We start from the raw sequence: 25330 nt of genomic DNA, 5'->3' as shown, positions 1-25330 counted from the left end.
CTAAAAGCTGTGGCGTCTATCCAAAAACTGATACTGCTTTTTTCTTTTGGCTTGAGGGGCAGAGCAGCCATTTGCAAGAGAATCTAAAGCCTCTTTTCCTCCAAGCAGTCCAGTCCAGTTCATCACCCATGAGATTATTTTTGCGTTTCCATTGTCCATAGTTGTGAATGGTAACAACAGAACCATTTCACTCCACCCTGCCCCTTTGTTGAGGTAACTAGCACAATGATCTGATAGCTAAAAGATGGAAGAAAATACTGCAGACGAACATTACTCTTGCTTAACAAAAACTTTTAAATATCCCATCAGTAGTGACAGAGACAGTGAACACTCCAGCATTTTTTGCTCTGAAAATGACAGTTCGCAGCCTTGTTCTGTGGACGATAAATGAGCTGCTGACACAGCTTGTACTCTCTGATAACAACCCAGCCTACATACTACTGTCTATGGTGGAAACGAAACAGATCTAGGGTTAAGGTACATGTTCTAGGGGTACTTTACCGAAAATGTTCAGTGGAAACGTGGCTAAATATTGGTTAAATTCAAACACTCAACAGGCTTGACATTTCGTACAGTTACTAAACCCAGCCATAGAAACATAGTCCTTACGTTCTGCTCTCTCATCAGGAACTTCTCAGTGTCTGGCGAAGCCTCTCCATTTGACCCAAAGTTCCCAACCTGCTTAAACACACCTGTGTGAATGTTTGTGACTTTGACTAACACAGTATCTACACAGGAAGCATAGTGGGAGCAGCACATTAGCAAAGCAGCAGCTTCAGTCCTCTAGCATGTAATCATGCTAACAAAAACTAAGTGCAAAGTACAGCTGAGTCTGATGGGGGTGTTGCTAGTTTTGAAAGATGAAATTTTGAGTTGATGGTGATCCTGGATGAAACCTTAAGGCCCTGATCAGACAGAGTGCATTTTGGCAGTCCATGGTGGATTTTTATCCCTCTGCGCTCGTGATATCTGTGGCTGTAGGTGTAATGTTTTCAGATTGTCTGTCCATACCTACATACTCACATCCATCCCATTCTCACAATATCTTATGAATGCCATTTGGAAATTTCTTTAAATTTGGCACAAACATCCACTTGGATGCAATGATGAAGTGATTAGGTTTTGGGGGTCAAGGGGTAAGGTCACTGTGACCCTGCATCCATCACATTCTTGTGAACGCAATATCTCAAGAATACTTAAAGGGAATTTCTTCAAATTTAGCACAAACATCCTCTTGGACTTTACAATCAACTGATTAGAAGGTGGTGGTCAAAGGTCAAGGTCACCATAGCCTGACAAAACATGCTTTTGGCCACGTTTTTCACGTTTTTCCAGGCAGAAAAATCCTTGACATTATTAGCTTTTTTCACATTGTCCAGTCAGATAAATTGAGAGATGGGCCTTCTGTGGTGACGACAACAACAAATTAGTGATGGCGATTGCTGGATACCCAGAACTACATGGCTTACACAACCATAGTTACCATGTCTGAACAGAAAAAAGCAACACAGGGTAAAATGATGTTGGCTAAACTGTAATGTTAGAAAGTGATGAAGGCTACGGTTTGTTCAGGTATGTCTTGTAGCTTGCCTGATAGGGTAATATTACAAAGTCTGAAATATGAGACAACATTACATGCCCATTTAACACAATGTCAGCAAATGTTAGCTTAACACAAACCATGGACTGTACGCTACCTGTATGCCACCTCAAATTAGTACAGTTCAAATGAATAAAAACAGCTTATCCAAAATCTGAAGTACCACACTAATTTGCCTCCAAGTCTGCTGATTTCTGTTTGGATCATCATAACTATGGTTGGTAAAGTCATAAAGCTCCAGGTATCCAGCAACAGCCGCCACAAGTTGGCTGTTTAAAAGCACTTTGTCTGAATGGGGCTGGCTTCAGCAAAAAAAGGCAGTGCGGTGCATCTCACATTGTTGCAATCCATGCCGCTATCATGACTAAACTGTAACTCTCAGTAAAACTCCACTGGATAAGTAAAAAGTAAATACAGACCGATGACTGACTGACTTTTTTATTGTTAATAAAAATTAAAATGAATCATTTTTTATATTAAACATTAGTAATGTAATTATACCCCATACTTAACAGTTTTATTTTATGCGAGGAAACAGTTGGAGGTGCACCACACCACCCATGTGTTCTGACAGCCAGCTTAGCACCTCTCTTTCACAGTCTTCATAGACAGATGGTCTTTTGATCCACAGATTTATTTGTTGGGGAGGGGTAAAACTGAAAAGAGAAAAACAAACAAAGTGTGTTCCGATGAATTTACATTAATAATAGTGACTAAAAAATTAAAATGATTAGCTAATTTCACAACAGAACTGTCGCTCATGTGGCTGAATCTTTGACCAGCTACTTCTTGTGGACATCACTTGAGAACAATGAGATAAAATATAACCTTTGACCAGTAGGAGGTGCTGTAAACAAGCTAAACATGAGCAATAACAAATTATAAACAGATGTGATTGCACCGTTGTCATCTACTTCTTATTGCTGTCATTATTTTCCTCATTAGTAATGACTGTATTTCATTTGACAAGTTCAGTTTCCCAGCTGAAACATGCCACATGTACAGCTACAATAAAGTCATCTCCCCATTAGATTCAAAGGATAGTTGCATACCTAGGTTTTATTTAGTGTTGTGTATTTTTAACACACCTCATTGCAATTTTTGAGGTCTAATGACAAAAAAGGACTTGCTAAGGCATGGTTAGTCAACACTTTGCATACCAACTATAGCTCGAAAATTCCTTTGTGTTGTACTTCTTTCCCCAGTGACATCAGGACATCAAACACTAATTTGTAAGGAAGCCATATTGTAGCAGCCGGGTCGGCGTTTGCATCCACTGGGAAGAAACTGGGGCAGCTCCCTGCGCTGGTGTTAGCCTCTTAGCTTGGTCAAGGTGACAGTGATCCATGTCTCCCTGGAGGCCTCCTATGCGAGATATGTAGCATTATTATACCATTAAAAATACCCGTGAATGGAAGGATGGTGAGAGAGAGAGGAATGGCGATGGGGGATGGAGCAGCAGTGAGAGTGTGATATGGCCTCTGCCTCATGATGTCAACCCCTGAGGGATTTCTCAGCTAAAAGATGAGGGGTGATCATGGCTTCAGGCTAGTCTTGTTTTCAAGTCCTAATGTATAGTGAAGAATTCTTCATGTTATCCGACTGGACAGTTTGATTGAGAGATGTAGCATTGCAGCAGCCAGCAGATCGATTATACCCTGGTGTACTGGCTTGCTGTAGAAATGTCATCTTAATAAACGATGAATGACACTTGTCTTGAAAATGGTGGAAAATAACAGTGATCCATTCCTGATTTGGTGGGGGAGGCGATGTACCCGTCTAAAAAATAGTATGTTTGAAACTACAGAGAACAAAATCTACTGTATACCTGGAAGCTGAGCAGTTTTCATTGTATGAGTCACAGTTTTATATAACAAGCATGATCCAAATAACCAGTTCCAGAGAGCACTCACAAAAAACTTATTACTTTTAACTTTTCTGTTTAAATTAGTCGTGAATTATTAATGCTCCGCTTTTCACTGTAGATTTAAATAAAGGATTAGGCTTTGATTTGAAGTGGTACATACTTTTTCTTTATTCTAATGCACTGCCACTGTCACTTAATATTCTTCACAGATCATTCATTAATGTTAGCTACAGTATGGATCTTCTGTAATAACACACTGTTGTCTAAATCAGCACTTCCCAACCAGGGGTATGAACCCAAGGGGATCTTTTGAAGTTCCCAGGTGGGTGGAAAAATTAAAGTGTTGCTTGAGGAATTTGAAAACATATAAATTGTATGTTAAATATATCCACATATTGAGTCAGCTATAGTCGCACATAGCCATCATAACAAAGTGCCCCAGTGACGAGTCCTAAAACCCAGATATGAGTTAGCATTTTACCTTCGTCTCAAAGTCAGAGGATTCTTTGAATGGGTTTTTGGTTAGATGCCTGTGGTTAACACAAGCTTAAGAGACTTTAATGTTTTGTGCTATGACATGAAATATGTCAGTAAATACCCCACTTATGATCTTTATAGCTTCAATGTGTCTTAAAAAGGCGGTTGTTCACATGTCTAACAATGTTTTACAGTCTTGTTATGGTGATGATGTCAACCATAGTGTACTTTGTGTATAGCCTAACATTAGCTCTTTACTTCTGCCAATTGCATTTAGGCTACAGAAAAACTTCATCCCTGGGGCACTCTATAGGTCCGACGATGTGCGACTAGTTTCACATAGTAAGTGGGATTTTGAAAACAAGCGAGCAGGAAGCGTGTTACTGTCTGAAATAGGCGGTCAGTGTTAGGCTTATACCCACAGTCATCATCCTTTGAGCTGGACTAAGTCAGCTGTAACAACTAAGCACTACCTGTTGTGATTGTGAGATAAAAAGAAATGGCTGCTGAAATAGTGAGCTACAAAGAAATGCCTTAACAGTTGAAATAGTTAGCTGAACAGTAGGAATAGGAAGCTAAACAGTTGAAATAGTTAGCTGAACAGTAGGAATAGGAAGCTAAACAGTTGAAATAGTTAGCTACAACAAAATGGCTAAATAGTAGAAATAATTAGATAAACAGTAGAAATAGGTAGCTGAACAGCAGAATTAAGTGGCTAAACAGTAAAAATAGCTAGCTGAACAGTAGAAATAGGTAGCTGAACGGTAGAAAAACCCAAACAGTAAAAATAGGTTGTTGAACAGTATAAATAGTTAGCTAAACAAAAGAAATAGGAAGCTAAACAGTAAAAATAGGTATCTGAACAGTAGAAATAGGTAGCTAAATACAAGAATTAGGTAGCTAAACAGTAGAAATAGGTAGCTAAACAGTAGAAATAGGTAGCTGAACAGCAGAATTAAGTGGCTAAACAGTAAAAATAGCTAGCTGAACAGTAGAAATAGGTAGCTGAACGGTAGAAAAACCCAAACAGTAAAAACAGGTTGTTGAACAGTATAAATAGTTAGCTAAACAAAAGAAATAGGAAGCTAAACAGTAAAAATAGGTATCTGAACAGTAGAAATAGGTAGCTAAATACAAGAATTAGGTAGCTAAACACTATAATTAGGTAGCTGAACAATAGCAATAGTTAGCTAAACAATATAAATAGGTAGCTAAGCAGTAGAAATAGCTAAACAATATAAATAGTTAGCTTAACAGTAGAAATAGGTAGCTGAACAGTAAAAAATAGTTAGCTAATCCGTAGAAATAGTTAGCTAAACAGTGGAAATAGTTAGCTACAAAAAAAATGGCTAAACAGTTGAAACTGCTTCTTCCGATCCAAATGGCAGCCTTGTAGTGCCGCCAGTAGTTAAAACTTTAGAAAAAACAAGCTCTTTAAATTTGAATACATATTTAAAATTGAAATTGTGATGCACTGTAGCCCACTGTGTATGATTCAGAGATTTCTCTTTATGCTGCCAGTTGTCATTTACCTTTTACTTTTACATTTAAATCTGCATAGACAAGGATGCAGTGAATTGTACACTTTGGCACAGTTGACTCTAAGTTAAGAAAACTTGATAATTCAGCATAAAGCACTGAGCCAATGTACTGTACCATCTACATGTCAGGTTAACTACCTCTGTTGAAGCTGTACTTACAGCCATCAAACAGCCCTTGGCTGTAGCTCTTGATGGGTGTACTTGCCTTGCTCCCACAAATATATACCATCTCTTAAGCAGGGGATATCGTCCTGTCCTCCAAACCATATCGCAGTGGCACCCGGTGGGGCTTGCACTGCCATATAAAAGATAATGGAATATAAAATAGTTTTTATATCCTTTGGAATGAGCAGAGGCTGCGTGCTGAAGGCTTTCCTACCATTGTTTTAAGGCTCATGAATCTTCTAAATCGCCACTACTGATCGCGATGAATGCAACAGGAGGACATTTACACATCGTCTCGCCTCATAACCTCCCCTCAGTCGACTGGACGGCCCGCACTGCGGTGCTTAAGGTGGTTGAACGGTGCAGCACGTTGCCTTAGATCACTATTGAATTTCCCCCAGCGGTGCTACAAAATAGCACATTTCATCTACTGGACCCTTTGAGCTGTCGGCCTGCTGTCCACCTGAAGCCGCTGAGGGTTGGTGGGGCACCAACACGCTTTGTGTGCTTGTGTGGGCGTGAAACAAATGTCATGGTGAGACTGAGTTTGGATTTTAACTTCCTCGTTAATTATTTCTCAATTAATTTACAATTGTTTTGTCTCACCAACTATTCCATTTACAATGATATAAAAAAGGAAAAACAACAAATCCTCACGTTTGAGATTACTTTAACAGTAATGATCAAAACTGTTGTCAATTTTATGTCGATCAACTAATTAAATAAATCACAGCTAATATATAATTGTTATAAGGACAACTATGTGTGTAAGAGAGTGTGTTTAAAGGCTCTAATGTCTTAATCAGGGTTTAATTATCAACCCATTCTTTATGCTCGTTATAATAACTTCACGTTCCTGCACTTTGATTGTTTTGAGCTGTAAAAATAACTAGTTATGTTAGAAACCTGTATTCAAACTACATACTAAAATCATGCCCAATGTGACACAGTTGGCAAGCTGAACCAGGTATGTGTTTGGCTGTGTGTGTGCATGTGTGTGTGTTTTCAGGTCCCCCGTTGCCTTGTTGACCATGGTCCAGGCCGGTCGACCTCCGGCCGACCCTGAGCCATTTGAAAATATGATTGTAATCCTTGTGAGGATTTGGCCTGGGTGTCTATTACCACTGTAATCTGTCACACTGGCATCCAATATTCATTCCACGTCCAGGTTAAGCCCCGCTTTCTGTCTGCACCACCCATCACCATGTGTGAGAGACGGAGAGAGAGGGAATCCAGTAAAGGTGTTGGCATGACTGGAGAGAGAGAGAGAGAGAGAGGGAGAGATTTTGAAATTGAGAGAGCACTGCTTCAATCAAGCCCCTGGGTCGGGGTGAAGAAATCTATTGTGGAACACAAGGTCTCATTAATGCAGCAGGGATAGCTTTAACCCCAACCCCCCCACCTTACACACATGCACACACACACTCACCTTGCTGAGGAAAGGTAAAGACATGGAAGAGAAATGGATAGATGTAAGGGAGGAGATTATGCATGTCTGGGGAGTAGGTGGGAGAAATTCTATACTGTTGATGCAATGAAATGTTCACACACGTGGTGCAAAGTTCCTTGTGCAATTGCTTGCTTTGTGAATTTCTGTAAGACTGATGTTGAAGTGAGCAGTTTCTACACAAAAGTCAGGTTTATTTATTAATTTTATGTCGCGGGTGGCCCTATAAAAGACAGATGACCAGTCCTGGGTGGATGTGACAGCTTGTACAGTGCACACTGGGATCGGCTTCAGTCCTATGTGACCTTGGACATAACAGAAGATGGATGGAAATAAAGTCTTTGCATCCTGAGATATTTGGGTAGAATATCTACTGTTACTTTCTTAGGAGTTATTATAACAGGAAAAAATACATTTCCATTTTTTGGAAAGGCTTAAAGTAATGGATAAACAGGAAGAAAGACATTTAGCCAGCACTCTCTTTTCCCTTTGTGAGAAAGTCTCCTTTAAATTAATGTAATGATTTATGGACATCTCAAAGCAGCACATGATCTTTAATCTTAATGTCTTTTTAACCTCCGTGGCAATTAAAAACACTCTCCTAACACACTGTTGAATCTGTAAAGACAGCTGCTGAAGATGCAAAGGATAAGAGTGGGAGAGGGACTTGGAAATGATTTGAATTTATTCCTAATAAACTGGCGTGTGGAGAGTGTTTCTTCCTAAACCTGCAAAGGATGGGGCATGTGGTGAGGAAGCAATTTGTTGCTCTCATTAGGAGTTCTCGGGCTCTGGTATTGATATGTGTTTAGAGATAAACTCCTCCAATCACTCTCCATCTGTCTCTGTCCTTCTCCTGTGCTACAATAACAGTGAAGACAGCATTGCATGTGGGTGTTGTCGGTTGGATGGATGTTTGTCTGCCTGCATTGTGTGGGTCCAAACTGCATCTGAATAAACAATACATATTTAATTTCTCGAAACATCTTAAATCAGAAGGAACAATGTCAGTGGCAGAGCAGCCCGTCTTTATCTGATTTGTGCAGCGCCGTTCAACAAATTCTCCTGACAGCAGGCAGTGTTGAAGACAGTTGACTTCATATTGTAAATGACTATATCAGTTTCAACATCATAAATTGTGTACAGTATGGGATTGGGGCTTCATCTACAACGCAGGAAACATCTTATTTCAAATAACTATATTATAAAATATCCAGGAAAACAGTTATGTCATGGAGGGCAGTCTGGTAATAGTAATCAGCACCAGAGGAACTGTTCAGCATGTTAGTGTTGTCACATTGTGCAGAATTATTATTATTCAAATGGGGACAGAAACTCATTTTGTCTCGCTCCTTGATTTTCACGGCAGTCACATGAATTTTGTTAACACAGTTCAAAATAGTTAAAAGTTTTGATTCATTCTCAGTCTGTTTGCTTTTTTACATTAACAGATTTTAAAGTTAGAAAGAGGTCAAACTGTAAAATGGTTTTAGGTACTTTGGCAATCAGAATCTTGATGGTAGTGCTCTTTTATCCAGAATGCACTACAGGTCCAGCTCCAGCATTTCCTGCAAGGTTAGAAGGTCAGACGAGTGATAAGAAACGGCTCATAAACACAGCAGCTAAAAAATAACTAAAGCCTGCGCTTCACTATGTCGAACCTTTACATTATATATTCTTTATTTTCAAAAACATCGAATCACACGTTCAGATTAATGTGTGTAAGGATCACATTTGAAATATATTAGTGCAAAAAATAAAGAGGAAGAAGGAGGGAAAGGTAGAAAGAAGAGAAGATGGAAGGTGGATTCAATTTGCTATCTGGGTTACAAGTCCGAGACATCTGTCACACAAACGGGTTTGTTTGATTGGTGGGAGCCCATCTATCTAGATGGTTTGTCGGCAGTTAGTAAATTTATATTCCCCCAAGTCCCATCCTCCATCAGCGGCTGTGTCCGAGCCAAGACTGTCAGCCACCATGGTCATATCTTATTTTAGAACTAGACACAGTCAAAACCTCTGTAATCTGCTCTACTCTTATTCTTGTATATGTGTACCCATATATGCTTTGACCTGTTTCTTACTGCTGGTGATGATGAGAAATACACAAATACTCTCCACCCTCTTTAGTCAGAACAACCTTTTACATAAAGGTTTGTTCTTGTGTTTATTTTTAAGGTAAAGGTTGAATCACATATGATGAAATGCCTTTTGTCATCGACATGGAGCCACTATGAGGAAACACGTGAATGGAGGGAGGAAAAAGAATCAGCGCAGCATGGGATGTTTGCCAGGAACGTACAGTAGTTATTCACATATTCAAGTGGAGTAATGAATCATAAAAATGTGAGAATTTGCATAAAAGTAGGAAGCATTTCTCAGTGGATAAAGTTCAGGTACCTAGTCTCATTTCATTCTAATGGAGAACTAAAGAAGCTACAGCAGAGGAACATGTTCTTAACTTTGAATTCATAATTGTTTTGATGATTAATTGTTGTTCATTAAATGGTAGCAGTTTCAGACGCCTAATAAAAGAAATCAAAACTGAAATAGTGCCTTGATTTACGAATGTTTGTGCGTTAAAGTGCACAAAGGAAAATTGTTCTATCTTCACCACATATCCTTATAAATGGGTTCATTCGATATCTTACGCACTAGTGCCCCTACTGGTTAGGGTAGGTTTAGAAATAAAATAACTCTACACTGACTTGGGACATGAACTGTGGTTTCCTCGGTCAATTCCTGTGTTTGTTTGACTTGCAGCGTCAGAAACCAACGAAAAAAAGCGTAATTTCAGATCGGCATGATACACAGCCGGTTTCTGTTATAGTTTAACTGCGCTTGGTGGCGTCAGGGGGAAATGTGGCGGGACAAGGATGAAAGTTAAGGCGGCGAAAGTCCAGGTAGGGCGGGCAGGAGGGGTTGTGGATGGGTCCAACAAACATCGACCTTCACCTGAGAGACAGGTGTTTGCGTCCTGTGAGATTCTACAGCCAAACCTTGTTCTTTTTTCCTAAACCCAGCCACGTGTTGTTGAAGGGGGAAAAAAAACATCAATTTGCAGTGTTGTACTGATGTAGTGCTTTTATTTTGAAAGAGACTGTATGTAAACGGTAAATTTCCTGTGAAAACGAAAGTGTATTTTGAAAGAAGACAATGCATGTAACAGGCAGAACTTGACACGTTGTCCCAGAACATCAACAACCAACACGTCTTGCATGTCGTATCTGGACGTGAAAAGTCCATAACCAAATTTCCATATGTGACAAGGTTGGAGTGAGAATGTGTTGGCCATGACTGTACAGGGAACGTCAGCTCAAATGATTTTGTGACTCATTGAAAACGTCCTCACATCAAATGGTGAAGTTAAAATAAAAAAGATTTTTGTGGGGGTAAAAAAAAAAAAAGATTGGTACGTCTAATTTTAAAAATTACATGTAGTAATTGTAGTGTGTAAATGCAAAGAAAAAATATTTTGAGCTCTGTATATGAATTATAGTGTGTTACTTTTTGTAGGTTTAAGTATGAGCAGTGACTGAAAACAGCCTGGTCAACATGTCTGAAAGCCTTGGTTGGCAAAGCATGAGAAAACCACTTCCCTGTAGCCTAAACACTACAAATAGTGCTGGTCTGTGGAGTGCAGCTGAATGGAATTAGTCTAATTTATTATCCTCTACGTAGCTGCATTGTTGATTTTTATTCCTGCAGTCAGCTGGTAAAATTAGCCTAAACAGTTTGACAATAATGGGGACAACACCAAAGGAATGTAGAGCAGCTTCCTGATGATTTGTGAAATCCACCCACAACAACGTACATGATAGTGTACATGAACACCCACCTGCACACACACGCTCTCTCACTCTATCTCACTGCATCACAATGCTAATAATCGGATTAAGCCGCTGTGTTTTGGGTGGGTCAACGCCATCTCTATTAGCACCAATTTAGCGTGACCTATCCGCTCTAGCAACCTCAGTGCTGGCTTTGTAATCTGCGATGGCTGTCCCCCAATCCTGGCCACTTATCATCACACTGGGATTAATAGAAACATCTTTTGTAATTACAGAAATGCTGCGTTGCCATGCCGAGTGCTGTCAATTATTTTAATGTGTGCCAAGCCATTAATCGGCTAACAGAGCCCTCAGCAGTGCCCCGCAGTAAAACACAGGAATCTGCCATTGATTTTCATGAGGCTGTACTCAGCATTTTATCTCCTTTCTCTTCTGACCGGTGAGATTATTGATCTTCATAAAGGCAGTATTTTGTCATTAGGCGAGAAGCGGAGGAGACAGTAATGAAAGGTTTTTAACCTGTGTGTTTGGGGGAGCGCTGGACGACTGGCCGAGGTTGCCAGGTGCTACACGCAGCAGATTTTCAGCTACTCGGCCACAGGGATCGATAGGGATACATCTTTGTCTGATTACAGAGATGTGCTGGTGAGGAATGCAGTTTGTGTGTGTGTGAGTGTGTGTGGGTGTTACAGTAATGGCTGATCACTAGATGTACCTCACATAAAGACAACCTATGTAGTGTTTGCTTACTGACTCAAAGTCAAAGGTAGAGGCTACAGCTCGTCTTTTTGTGGCAACGGTTTGGGCGTGTTTTGGGTTAATAGTGTAAAAAATGCTTCTATTTATAGGCTGTGGAGGAAAATAACTAAACATTTACTAGCAGTATGTAAGTGCTATTTTGAGCTTCTTGTAGGCTACTTGAGTATTTCCATTTTCTGCTACTTTATATTTCAACTCCTCCACATTCATCTGATACCTACATGTTCTCTGCAGATTAAGATTTTACATGCAATACTTGTAAAGATTATTTACAGTATGATAAATTGTGCGAGATGAACTTCCCCAGCAGTAGATAAAGTAATTAAAATGAGCTTCACCTGAACTTGCTACAACATGAAAATGCTGCTTATATATTTACGCATCAATATGAATAATCCAATAATACCTTAAACCCAGTTCATACCAAAGATTTGCACAGAGACGAGTTAAAACAGCCAACTACTTGCAATGTAACCAATGAGACGGTGTATCATCTGTACACAACAACTCTCTGTGCTTCTGTTCTGATTTCCAGCTTTTCAGGTTTATTTTGTGGCTGAATATAATTTGTAGCTTCTTAAAATATGAATGAGGATAGTGATATGTGATGTTTGTCATGTGATGTTACATTACGTTAGTAACAAACATACTTTTTTGAAGCCAAGTCGTAAAGCTTATTTCTAAACCTAACCACGTACTTTATTGCTTAAACCAAAGGAAGTAAAACTAAAAACAAAGTTTTTGACCCTTCTGAGTTTGTTTTGAAAAGAGACTGCATACATTTAACGTGCAGAAACTATACATTTTCCATGAAAATGGAAGTTTACTTTGAAAAGCCACAATGCAGGTAACAAACATAAATTGATATGACCTCCCTGAGAGCCTGGTCTCACTCTGAAGTCGTTGAAAACCGGCGCTTGGGCTGTGACTTGTAGCATCAGAAACCAACCAAAAAAGGGCTCCTGTAATGTTGGCATGACAGGCAGCTGGTTGCCGTTATAGTTCAACGCCACCCGGTGGCGTCAGGGGCAAACGCAGCAGGACAAAGATGAAAGTTAAGGCAGCAAAAGTCCGAGTGGGGCGGGTAGGAGTGGTGGTGGATGGGTCCAACAAACATCCACCTTCACCCAAGAGAGCGTTGTTCGCATTCTGTAAGATTCTAAGGCCAAACCCTGTTCTTTTTTCCTAAACCTAACCACATGTGTTTATTGTTGAAGGCAAAAAACATCAATTTGCAGTGTTGTACAGATGTAGTGCATTTATTTTTAAAAAGACTGTATATAAATGTTAAATTTCCAGTGAAAATGGGAGTGTATTTTGAAAGAAGACAATGCATGTAACAGGCAGAACTTAGGGTACCTCTGCATGTCGAATGTGGACGTGGAAAGTCTATGTCCAAACGTCAATATGTGACAAGGTCGAAGTGAGAATGTGGTGTCCCTGAACTTCCAAAAGTGACACTGGAGGGGTACCTAGAGTGTCATAATCTGACGTGTAGGGCAGCTGATCAAGCGTTGGTATTTGATGAGTTTGCAGTGGAAAATATGTTGGTCAGTTGGATCAGTGATGTCACGGGCCCTGGAGTCCACATGTACATCACTGCAGCAAAGTGAGTTAAACCACTGGATGTTAACAAAGAAAAGTGTTAAGTTACTCTTTAAATAAGATTTTGAACAATGACTTTTACTTGTTGTGGAGTTTTTTTTACATTGAGGCATTTCAGCTTATTCTTGAGTAAAGGAACTCCAGTAATTATAAATGAGAATGAAGCAAATTTACTGTAGAAAAGTCTGCATTAATGAGGGTCAGGATATAATTACACCATGTGAAAATAGAATACTGTTTAACAGAAAACTTGATTTCAAGGCAGAGATTTAATTAAAGTATAAATGTCTCAAAAAACGTTGAGATTTCAAGCATATAATAGCACCTTTTGAAAGAGGAAGTGCTGTCACAAAAAAATCCACCTGTGTAAGAGTACTTCTGTTGTTCAGTGAGTATGATACAGTAGAAATACAGTGTAATTAACAATAATTAATGGGGGCAATAAAAGGAACATGTTATTCTCTCCTCCCAAGTCTACACCTGTGCTCTGATCAGAGCGCTCCACCGTCATTGAATAACAGTTTTAGGTCTCCCTCGATGAATGCACATTTCCAACAAGCCACAGCAACACAGTCGGCCATCCTGCATGCCAAGTGTGTTTTTTAGAGAGTGTGCACGCCCCCTAAGCAGGCATAACTGTCGCCTATGAGTTATTACACATCTGTCTGTGGATACACAGTGCACCAGATGCTGCAGTTAATGGCACACCTAACCTCCCACCATGAGATGGTACACTAAAACCCAAGTGGAATTTTCCACTGTCACTCTGCTTTCTTCCTCCTCGTCTCCTCCCAGCCACCGCTGTCCAGTGCTGGGAGAAGCCCGTAGGGGACGGTCCAGACAGGATATTAATGGGGCCCTCCAACAGTCAGAAGGCCTGACAGAGCCCTGTTTCATTGTCACCTTGCCTTGGAGGACGAGGAAAAACTTGCAAAGCTTATTAGCCCAATGGAGCTGTTTCTCACTCTAACTTACTCGATCTCTGCCTCAACGCTTCATTAGACTGTCTTACATCAGAGGCCTGCTCTTCTCCCTGTTTCCTCGCCACATCGCCACGCTCGCTTCCACAGACACACACACACACATAGGCGCACGCACAGGGTGACATCTCCCACCTAATCAAGTAGTGGATTATCTTGTCCTGATAAATTGGAGCTTGTAGCACTTGAAAGGTCCTCTTGGAGGAGTGCCTCCTCCCCCTGACAGCTAGATGGAGCCCCCAGGGAGCAAGGAGAGAACATCGCCTGGTAATGATTTGTGGTAAATCGGACAAATGTTTTTGGAAAGACCTCTTTCAAGCAAGGGATGTGATGAATTTAAAGCTTGAGAAGAAACTCTGAAAACCACAAGTCAAATCAGACACGAGGGATGAAAATAGACAGATCTATTAGTCCTCTATAAATGAAGTTATATCTGAATTGATCAAATGGTCCAAAAGATTTAGGACAAGTCAGGTGCACAACCTGTTTTGAAGAGTGAATGTGCTCAGTGTTAATGAAGCAAGTTGGGAAAAATGAATACAGCAACCTAAGAATCTTGGAGAAACGTGAAGAGCTCATGAGATCACTCTGCAAAAACATGACTAAAAAGAGACTGTTGCTTTTTTTTCCAACGCAATTAATTTTATGAATTGTGTTCCTTTGGGCCATTTGACACAAACAGCACACACTTCTTGTGATTACAACATTGGAAAGCAGGAGAAAACAGGCATCTTAATTTCATGACTGGGAATGATGTGACATTTGTAGTGACATGGTTTAACAATGCAACTGAGAGGAAGTAAATGAGCTGCACTGATGAGAGTTAACAGAGGTGTTGGCAGACTCTTAAAAGATAAATGTGTAACATACAGCTATGTTCCTTCAAAAATTCATATATGACTGCACACTACGCTGAGCAGAGCACATGATACCCTCATTGTGATTCAGCTTAGGGCTTTACAAATCCCTAAATGATTCTCCTAATGACAGTGGTGTATGTGAGAGAGACAAAAACGCGCTTACATTGAGCTCTCTTCATAATCAACTCTGAAAATGATTTGTGATTTCTCACCAAGACTAACAACCTTTCATTACCTTGTCCTCCTTCTTTGTTTGTTCCCTCTGCTCCCTCTCTATGCAGGAGAACCCCTACATGTGTAATAACGAATGTGACGCCAGCACAGAGGAACTCGCCCACCCTCCAGAGCTCATGTTTGACATCGAGGGCCGTAACCCCACAACCTTCTGGCAGTCCACATCTTGGAAGAAGTACCCAAAGGCCCTCCTTGTCAACATCACACTATCTTGGAACAAGACCATCGAGCTGACCGATGACATCGTCCTCACCTTTGAGTCTGGCCGGCCTGAGCAGATGGTCCTAGAAAAGTCTCTGGATTATGGACGCACCTGGCAGCCGTACCAGTTTTATGCCACTGACTGCCTGGACGCCTTCACCATGGAGCCCAAGACGGTGCAGGACCTGACTCAGCATACCCTGCTGGACATCATCTGCACCGAGGACTACTCACGAGGTTATGTGTGGAAGTATGACAAAACAGTGCGCTTTGAGATCAAGGACCGCTTTGCGCTGTTTGCTGGGCCCCGGCTTCACAACATGGCTTCGCTTTATGGCCAACTGGACACTACCAAGAACCTGCGGGACTTCTTTACCATCACAGACCTGAGAATCCGTCTGCTCAGGCCTGCCACAGGAGCTACCATGGTTGATGAGAACAACCTGTCCAGATACTTCTATGCCATCTCTGACATCAAAGTCCAGGGCAGGTAAGACATGGATTCTTCTGTACACATGCCACCTGAGCAAAGCAAGCAGGGAAACAGAAACCTAGGGATCATAGAGGTCCTTCATGTGCATGCCAATGGTTTTGGTAATTTAATCAATCCCAAATTTGTTAGGGACTTTGCACCAATCAACTAATGTGTTCAATGAGAGATTTTTTTGCTCTGTTGAGCCAGACCAGGTCAGACCAGCTATGGGTGGACTAAATCTCTGGAAGAACACATTTAGGACTACTTGAGTGGTTTTTCTGTGGTTTTATTGCAGCGACAGTACAGCTACCCAATAGTGAAGAAAAATGCGTTTACCATTACCATTCCTTCCAATTAGGCAGCGGATCCATAATGATGTGCAGAGTTCACCAGTTGTCAGCATGTCTTAATTAACCTAGCTGCTTACGGCTTGCTGAAGCACTCTTTTTTTGGACGCCAAATTCACTCAGCTGTCTATTAGCCCGTGGAAAACGTTGGAGGTAGCATTTCAGCCGTCAGGTCACTGCACGTTGTAATTAGTGTTTGATTTACGGATTCCATAGAGGGTCATATAACATGAAAACAAGACGCCATTATTATACTGTTGGAGGATAGGCCAACAAAAGCTTCCCCCGCTTCTCGACGCTACTACAAGAGTCACTGGGGCATAGACTTAAGTGGATCTGTTTTACACTGTGTGGTTTTTCAATATAACAGATGTGAATGTGGTTGTAGGGGTGAAGGAAATGAAGATTTAATTACTCTTGTTTTGCTTTTCCACATGAGAGGCTCGCAGTACAGAAGTGCAGAGTGGCGGAACGTCACAACAATTCAAAGTTGGGAAGATGACTGCAAATAGAAACATCAGTTGTGCTCTGCTCAGTCACAGCAAACATCAGCTGCTCTAACCGATGTGGTTGTGTGAAAATATAAATCAAAGTTATCCCAGCTGAGTGCCTGGATTAGCATCAGGCAATAATTTAAAGACCTCAAGTGTTGTCATTATCATGCTACACTGGTTTTTGTCATGCCGTAATAATGTGTTTGCTGCTGTGACATTATTTACATTAATATTGTCAGATGCCTTCAAGCTATTTAATGAATCTCTAATTTGTTGATTTCTTTAATATGCCATTAAAATGGAGGACAGCCATATTACACATGGCTCTGATGCTGTGTAAATGGGCAGGTACCCTTGAGCACAAGGGGCTATGATAATGAATGCCTCATTCAGAAATTGAATTTTTGACTTTTCTCATGATTGAGAAGGTCATTCTGCAAAAATAACTGGAGGGAATTTACTAACACAAAAGAGTTGGACGGGGCATCCATTCAACACCCGCTGAAATGAAGGGGGCTGTCATAAGCGCAGATTATTTATTCTATCTGACTAATCATGACCAAACTCATACATCCCTGTGGGGCTGTAGATTTGAGCAATGGCTGTGCGCCACCATCGGGCCGCTGTCGTTTACCAGCCCGCTGCTTTAAGAGTGACGCTCGCCTGAGAAATGTTCCCCACTGTTTACCAAAGGTAACACACAGTTCAGCCATAATGAGATACACTCTACACAGAGAGGCTTCACTCTTCTTTTCCCCCCTCCCATGGCGAATCACTGCTCAGCCCCTTTCTCCATGCGTCGTATACGAGACATAAGCTCCTTAACCCCCGGAATACAGTTCTGTGAGACTCGACGGGAGCGATTTTGCAGGGGCAGTGAGGTTGAATCTGGCATATTTCACTGTGCTGGACTCGGCTGCCATCCCCCTGGATCAGGAGCGAGGGGGGGTGTGGAGGGAAATACAGTAGGAGAGCTTGCAGATTTTCTGCCCTTGCCACAACAGTGAGAGAAACAAAGAAAGGAACCTAAGCTCTTTGCCAAAGTAGGTCAACCTAGAAAAGATAGAAAAGGAAGGGAAGAAGCACAACTTTGCAGAAGTAGACCTCTCTGCATCTGTAACATGCAGCTGAAGTTGTTACAGGGAAGCCAGAGGTGTCATGCATGGCCATTCTATTATGGTTGATTACGAGGGGGGACGGGACCAAAGGCACTGGGGAGAAAAAAATCGATGCAAAGAATTTCAAATCAAACCGAGCGTGGAGCTGTGAGATGGATGTGAACAATGCATACTGCCCGGTGACTTAAATGAATTTGACACCCTCACTGTTTTATTGTATCAGCGAGGCTAAACGGGTGTGTGGCGAGAGAAAGTGAGGAGAGTTGGAGGGATTTTCTAATTATCTACTGTATGACTTTGGTATAATTGCTCTGCCTCTTTTTCTGAATGCTTTACAGTAACTACAGGCTGCAATTTGGTCAACCACCCCATCCCCCACCCCTTAGCTCAACCCCCCCCCCCCTTCCTCTCTCCTGCCTGTGATCAATACAGTGTAATTAAAGCTGGAGAAGATTCAGGCGACTAAAGGATCTCTTTCTGGCTCTCGGGTTCTCTCTTTCGGCCTCTGTCCCCTGTTCCCTGCCTTGCTCTATTTCTCCTAGACTTGTCTCTAAAGGGGCTCTGGGTTCCTGCCTTAAATTATATACGAAGACCCAGCCCCATTCCATTCCTGTGATGCTACTCAAGGAATAAACAAACACCAACTGCATGCCCAAGAACTGTAGGTGGCACTACTTTTATTTCATGCCACCGTCATGCTTTTTATTTGCCAAAATCTACAAGAAAAATCGTCTTCATAGGCCAGAATTTTAAATAACCACCAAATCTGGCAACACACTCATGCTGTTAGTTGCAAACCTGTTCCCTGTTGTCAGTGCATAAAAAGTAATGTAAGCCCCATATCCTAAAATAAATTTCGACTTGTCTCTATGCTATGTTTGTGTACAGTGAATAAAAGAAGATAGGGAGAGAAAAGTTTGTTTCACCAGTTTACCCTTGTGACTGTGGGAGTTGTGATTCAATTTCCAAAGCATATATGTACCGCGGGGCATTATCAGGCAAGGTCAGCAACAACCTCAAGGGTTCACAGACACTTTGACTGCAGGGTAGACAGGAAATTCACTTGAAGGGGCGAACTGGTCAAAAGATGGACCGACCTTTTTCTGTTTGAGATTCCACATCAGCCTCATGGAAAGAGGCAACGAACCCCCACACTGACCATGTACCCCAGCATCTCTCAATACAGCCATGGACAGTTCCCGGTCTGGTCAAAACTTTGGAAAGATCATTCTGATGTTAAATAAAGGGAGCTTTGGGCTCAACTCGTTGCCTTAATATTTAGCCAGTCTTACATTTTTCTTTTTATTGAATCCTTGGCAACAGTCCACAACACTTACAACATTTTCCAACTCTGGATCGATCACCTGACAACACATGCTAATGGCGGAAATAAACGATTTGTACTCAGCTGATGTCGGTGACTATGAAGAGACCAATGTCACAGTTCTGGATTCACATTTTCTTTTAGAATCAAACATTGCACTCTAACCACAATTTGTCAAAACAATCCTTTAATAAAGATCCATTATGTCTTTCTCCATGAAGCAGTTGTGCTGCTTGTTTTCAAAGAAGGGATATGAAAACCTCTGTATTCAAGAAATTATTTACAGTACATTGATGTTTGCTGCTGCTTATCTCTGCTTGAAGTTAGTGGCTCGAGGCTACATTAGCCTCTACTATAATACACCTTAATCTGCAACAAAACTGGTGAAGTTGCATTTTGGGTAATGTAGGTGCCAGGTTCGATATTCTTTTCGCTTTTTTGAGCATACATTGATTCGTGTTCTGTAAAAAATATGGAAATTTCTGCATTTGAATGTAGGAAGAAAATTTGTGCTCACCTAATACGTGAAACCGTTTGGATGTTACATCAAGGCAAATGTTTAGATTTTTCAAACACTGTTTGGTTTGAGATAAATTCGGAAAGTACATTAAATCATATTTGCAAATTTCTCGAAATATGTACTAAAAACGGTGTGAAATCCATCTGTAGCAATCATGTTGCCATGCTCATTGCCACCGCCCACAGAATGTAAATATGTCATCGTGCCTTCACAGTTAAGTCATCATTCCCACTCACTTAAAGGATGCGTTTCTGGCACAATATGATTGCATGTTTTGCAATAAGAGCACTGCATATCTGCGATAGTGTGTCGTGCATTTAGTGTAATAGAGCACATTATTATATCTTCGGTAATTAATTGTCATTACTTATCGTAACAGTGCGAGATGGTCTTTATTCAGGTAGTCAGATGAGAAGATTGTGTTTATACTGTACAGTAACTGTGTAGCTACCATCAGCAGCTGGTGAGTTTAGCTCAGCGCAAGTACTAGAAACAGCTGGTTCTGTTCAAAGGTGACTAAATCTGCATATAACACATTGTGGTTTTACACTGGATTGCGGACTGTTTCTTGGCAGTGTTTATGCTATGCTAAGCTAAGCTAAAAAGGACAAGTTATGTTAAGGGGGCGTAATGTGCTGTATTATTTCTTGGCTGGGAGCAGCGACTTCCTTGAGTCTTGTCTTTAGTAGGGTTTCCAGGCTTACCAGACTCTGGGAAGTCACAGCTTCAGTCGGTATGCTAAGATTAGCCAGACCCTTGGAAGTGTGCTGGGCTTAGAAGCCAATTTTCCAATTTAAGAGGCCAAACAATGGAATCACTACTTCTGGGTTCATCAAGTAATGAAGTCGGACCCCAAAATACTTTTCCCCATAGACGTAAGTTAAGAAAGAGACAGCTGGTATATTAGTGGATACATTTTTTTGAGTGTCACAAGAGCCTCATTATTGAATCATTTTATCTCAAATCAAGTTAGCAGAGGGCTAAACCGGAAGTTAGCCACTTGGCTCGCGAAAGTCTACAGTGTGCCTGCTCCTTCTAAACAGGAGCTGCTTGGTGTATCTGTTTTCTATCCTCCTCTGTGTGCCCAACAATGTGGAAGATTTGATGAATTTTATACCTGGGAAGTAGGGATGCATGATATTGGACTTTTTGCCGAGATCCAATATGCCGATATATAACAACTTATTTGGCCAGTAACCAATATCGATATATCTACTAGAGACCGTGTGTTCTCATTTGAGGACATTACATTTTGGGTTTACTTGACCTAACACTTCATTCTGCTTAACTCAGACCTGTTGTCCTCGTTCATGGACACTTTTTGTGCCATCTAGTGGTAGTAAGAGCACACTACACTAATCCATGTACAAACAAGATGGCAGTCATCTCTGCCAAGTCAGTCTGCAGCTGATCCTGACACAAAAGTGGACAAAACCTGATCACATTTTATGGTTGAAACTTGTTTATTTATGATTAATAATGTTTGTAGTTTGATATGGCAACACATTTGACCAATTTTAGCAACAGTAAGAAGCTAAGACGCTGTTGATTAGAAGTACTTGTTTGAGGACATTAGGACTTTCTTATCATTGGTAATGTTGAGTTTTTATACCTATTGAGTCCTACTGATCCCAAGTAGCTAGGGAAAAGTTGAAAATGTATACAAAACACAAGACAAAAGTGTCAGGAGGATATTACACATGCATACTCTTATTGAGATGGCCCACCTGCAGATGGAAACATGAAACAGATTGCTTTTCAATGTAATATTCATCCATAGTGCAAAATAAGAAAAAAGCATGTTAGCCGATTCTGATATCTCATTTTAAAGCCAGTGTCAGCCGACACCGATGACATTCATCCCTGTTGGCATGTCGAACTTCTTTGGCTTCATGTGCTGTTGAGCAATTTTCATAGGAATGAACAGGGCCCCACCTTTAAATGCTGCGTCCAGTTCTCTTTACACATCCATGAGTTAAGCTGAACAGTTGCCAGCTGTAGCTTCATATTTAACATAAAGATATAGAGTGGTATTGATCTTCTCATCCTATCTCTGGCAAGAAAGCAAATGTTTCTTAAAATGTAAGTATAATTCTTTAGGCTTTCCTACCACTCTGTTATGTCAGTAAGTTGTAGTAGTGTGTACTTCTTCCAACAACATCCAAAAGTACAAAAAAGACAAAGCTTTCGTCTGAGGCAAATATAACAGATGTAAAAGATTAGACAGTTCATCTCTCCCACAATGCATGGGTCATACTATCAGTGCATTCTAATTGGCGTGTAGTTTAGTGCATGCTTTGGATACAGCTGTTTCAACTACAGATCAGCAATTTGGTGAGTGATGGCTCTATCAGATCTCCCCTAAGGGAGGAACAAACAAGAAGTCAATCTGCTTTTTTTCCCCTCTCCCTCTCCCTCCACAGTGCTTGGCTTGCTCTTAGGCCTGCCTGTAGTCGACAGATAATCTATTTGTGCTAATTTCATGTTTCTCCCTGCCCACTTCCCCCTTGAATAAGTCATTCCACTTGTCTCCCCTCCTTAGTCTCTCACTGTCCGTCTCCCTCTCTCCGCGCCACCATAAGCATCTATTTACCTTCCGCTGTGCTCTGCATTTCAGCCTTGTTTTTTGAATCAGCAGTCTGCATTAGTCATTGTGTGGGAGTGCGCCATGTCTGTAGGACAGTCCGAGCCGAGAGGTCCAGATTACTTGGACCATCTGTTAACATCCACGCCACATGTTAGTTTTGTGGCTGTCATCAAATAACCCGCAGCCTTTTGTTGGTCCAGCAAAAATGAGTTAAGTGAGGTAGTTCAAGCTTCAATGAGGCTAATTGTCGAATTGTCTAATGTATGTCATATTTACTGCAGGATGATGGCGATAGAAGTGAAGCGTCCATTAGTCATCAAAGAGGAAATACTGGTGCTGTGGTGGCCTCTCAGAGGCCAGAGCTGTAAAGTGGTTGTATCATACATCCAATTCATTCTGCCCCCATTTATCAATCTGTCACTTTGCTGTCCACACGGCCATTTTCATACACTGCTGCAGCTCGTGCAAAGATGGCATTGCAATTACTGGGCCATTATGACCCGGACCCCTGCACTTACAGTGTTATGCTATAAAGTAATATCACCTTGTGCAGTAAAGCAATGCAGCAGATTATACATTAACAAATGGGAATGGGACAAATGTGTGATTATCAATGCTAGATAGTATTTCACTCTTGTAGCTGATGCGGTATAGCTAGCTTTAACTTTTTAGATTATATTTAGGAAATTCATCAAAGAGTTAAAGTATAAGATGGCTTTTAATAGAAATGATTTAAGTACAACAATTTTTAAATGTAGTTTGTTACTGCCACCACTGCTTTTTAATTCAGTTCAATTCAATTTTATTTATAAAGCCCAATATCACAAGTCACAATTTGCCTCAGAGGGCTTTACAGCATACGACATCCCTCTGTCCTTATGACCCTCGCAGTGGATAAGGAAAAACTCCCTCAAAATTATTACTATATGATAGTATATGTATGTGACCATAATAATTATATGTGTTTAATAACAGTAGAAGTATGACAAATAATAACTGCAGTAGGAGGAGGCATCAGGCAGGAACATGACAGCAGCACAACCACGACACATGATCCAGGCGTAGCCGCGATTCGAGGGAACCTGTGAGACAGTGGAGCACAAAGCCTCCGGAGTAGAAGTCAAGTTAGTGACATGAAGTAATAGGACATGAATGTTAGGAAATGAAGAACTAACTTTTCAGAATCTGAGGGAGAGAGAGAGAGAGAGAGAGAGAGAGAGAGAGAGAGAGAGAGAGAAGGGGCTCAGTGTGTCATAAGAGGTGCCCCCACAGACCTATAGGCCTATATCAGCCTAACCAAGGGCTGGACCAAGGCATACAGTACAGCACGGAAACATAAATTGCTGTGTTTGTTTTGAGAGTTGCTTCACACTGTATTGTAGTGGAACTCTTTCAGTGTGTGATTAGACATCTCATTGTAAAAATTAAATTGTTTCATGGCCTGAGTCTACCCTCCGACCCCTCACTTGCCCCCTCCAGCAGCCTCCAGGGCTGAAAAATGAAGCCAACGCAGACGTGCCAAAAACTTCTTCGAATGGCCATGTGAGGCTGGCTCCAAACACAAGTCAATCTCCATAGACCCCCATGTTAAAATGTGAACGATGGGCCACCATAGACTGTATGACCCTCTCCTGCTCCTCAGCTCCACCCTCTCATCCAAATATGGTCACGTCTGGCTCCAAATATCTGAGATGGTGACGGCCCAAATGGCAGACTCGAGGCTTTGAAACAGGAGTCCACAAACCAGTGGGTGACATCACCGTCTATGGCCCTCTCCCCTCCCTGCTCTTGTTTGTCCACCTTCTCACTTCAAAGTGTGCAGGGAAGTGTATCTTTTATTTATTTCTGCTGTGTTTTGAGTCAGTTCAGTTTGAAGCTGTGAGCTGCCTTCCTACGCTTGTGGGTCCACTGGGAGAAGAAGCGTAGGATGGTTTATTAACTGGTGACCTCTAGTTGGCAACTGAAATATCATCACTCTCCTCATTGAAGGGTTGTGGTTACCTGTCAAGATTTTGTATCTTTGCTTGGAGACTTGTTCAGTTTTGACTGGATTTGCTTAGACGTTTGAGACCTTAGATGATGTCATTTAGGGGGGTGTTCTGCTTTTGACCTGCATTAACCTTCATTTATCTCAGCAGGAAACTTTACCTCACTTCATCTCTTTGCATCTGTGTTACTTGTTAGTGACAGAGCTCAATCAGCCAGTCAGTCGCTGCCTGAGACACTACCAAACAGCCCCAGCTGCCTTTTTATTCCCTTTGTCTCTTTTTTCCTTTTTCCATCAACACCTACATCACCTGTCGCTCCTGACTTGCGTCCATTTCTCCACCTCTCTACCTTTGATCCTCCTCCCTCTGTTCGTCTCTAGCTGGCGCCCTCCCTACTTGAGTCTGCCAGGTTGAGGAGCTCAAAAGAAATTTTATGTCAGTCGTAGCGGAAACTTTTTACTCACCCTTTTCCAGTGCTCTGGAAGTGTGTGCTGGATAAGGCTTTGAAAAGTATGCATGAGTGTTTGGACAACAGAGCGTCTTACAGTTTTTGGGACCGAGCTCCAGCTGCAGAGAAGCAGGGGCAAGCTGGCAAAGAGAAAAATCTCTGCATGAAATAAATCCTGGTATGATGTATTAGTTCTAGTTGTCCTTGTAGAGTTTTGACTGGTGTTAACACCTGCAGTCCTCTTACTGTCCTCATGCAGCTCCCACTTTAATCTATCACTTTAAGAAATGCTTGCTAATGTGGATAATGAGAACAATAATGTTGAATTTGTCTTCAGTTGTTTACCTGTGTTGAACCTTTACCATTCACAGTCATTTACTCCAGCGTGTCCCCATTGAGAGGCAGCTGCAGTGGGTGTGTCTCTGTGTGAGGCGGTATTAATATAGAAGCTGGCCCTCCTGTCCAATTAATTGGATATTCCGAGCTGCAAAAACCTCCCCAA

At 41.3% G+C, this 25330-nt stretch overlaps 1 protein-coding gene across 12 annotated transcripts in view; it reads left to right on the top strand.

The window, feature by feature from the left end:
* Positions 1-25330, top strand: part of ntng1a (netrin g1a) — a 140600-nt gene that overhangs the window by 52671 nt on the left and 62599 nt on the right. For all 12 annotated transcript variants that reach the window (XM_049565274.1, XM_049565284.1, XM_049565281.1 and 9 more), the window contains exon 3: positions 15374-16017. In XM_049565274.1, the coding sequence (XP_049421231.1) occupies positions 15374-16017 (644 nt within the window). The remainder of the gene's footprint in view (positions 1-15373; positions 16018-25330) is intronic.

The sequence above is a fragment of the Epinephelus fuscoguttatus genome, linkage group LG21 (genome assembly GCF_011397635.1).
Source record: "Epinephelus fuscoguttatus linkage group LG21, E.fuscoguttatus.final_Chr_v1".
Classification (NCBI taxonomy): Eukaryota; Metazoa; Chordata; class Actinopteri; order Perciformes; family Serranidae; genus Epinephelus; species Epinephelus fuscoguttatus.
The sequence above is the reverse complement of the archived record's forward strand: the minus strand, read 5'-3'. Positions and strand labels throughout refer to the sequence as shown.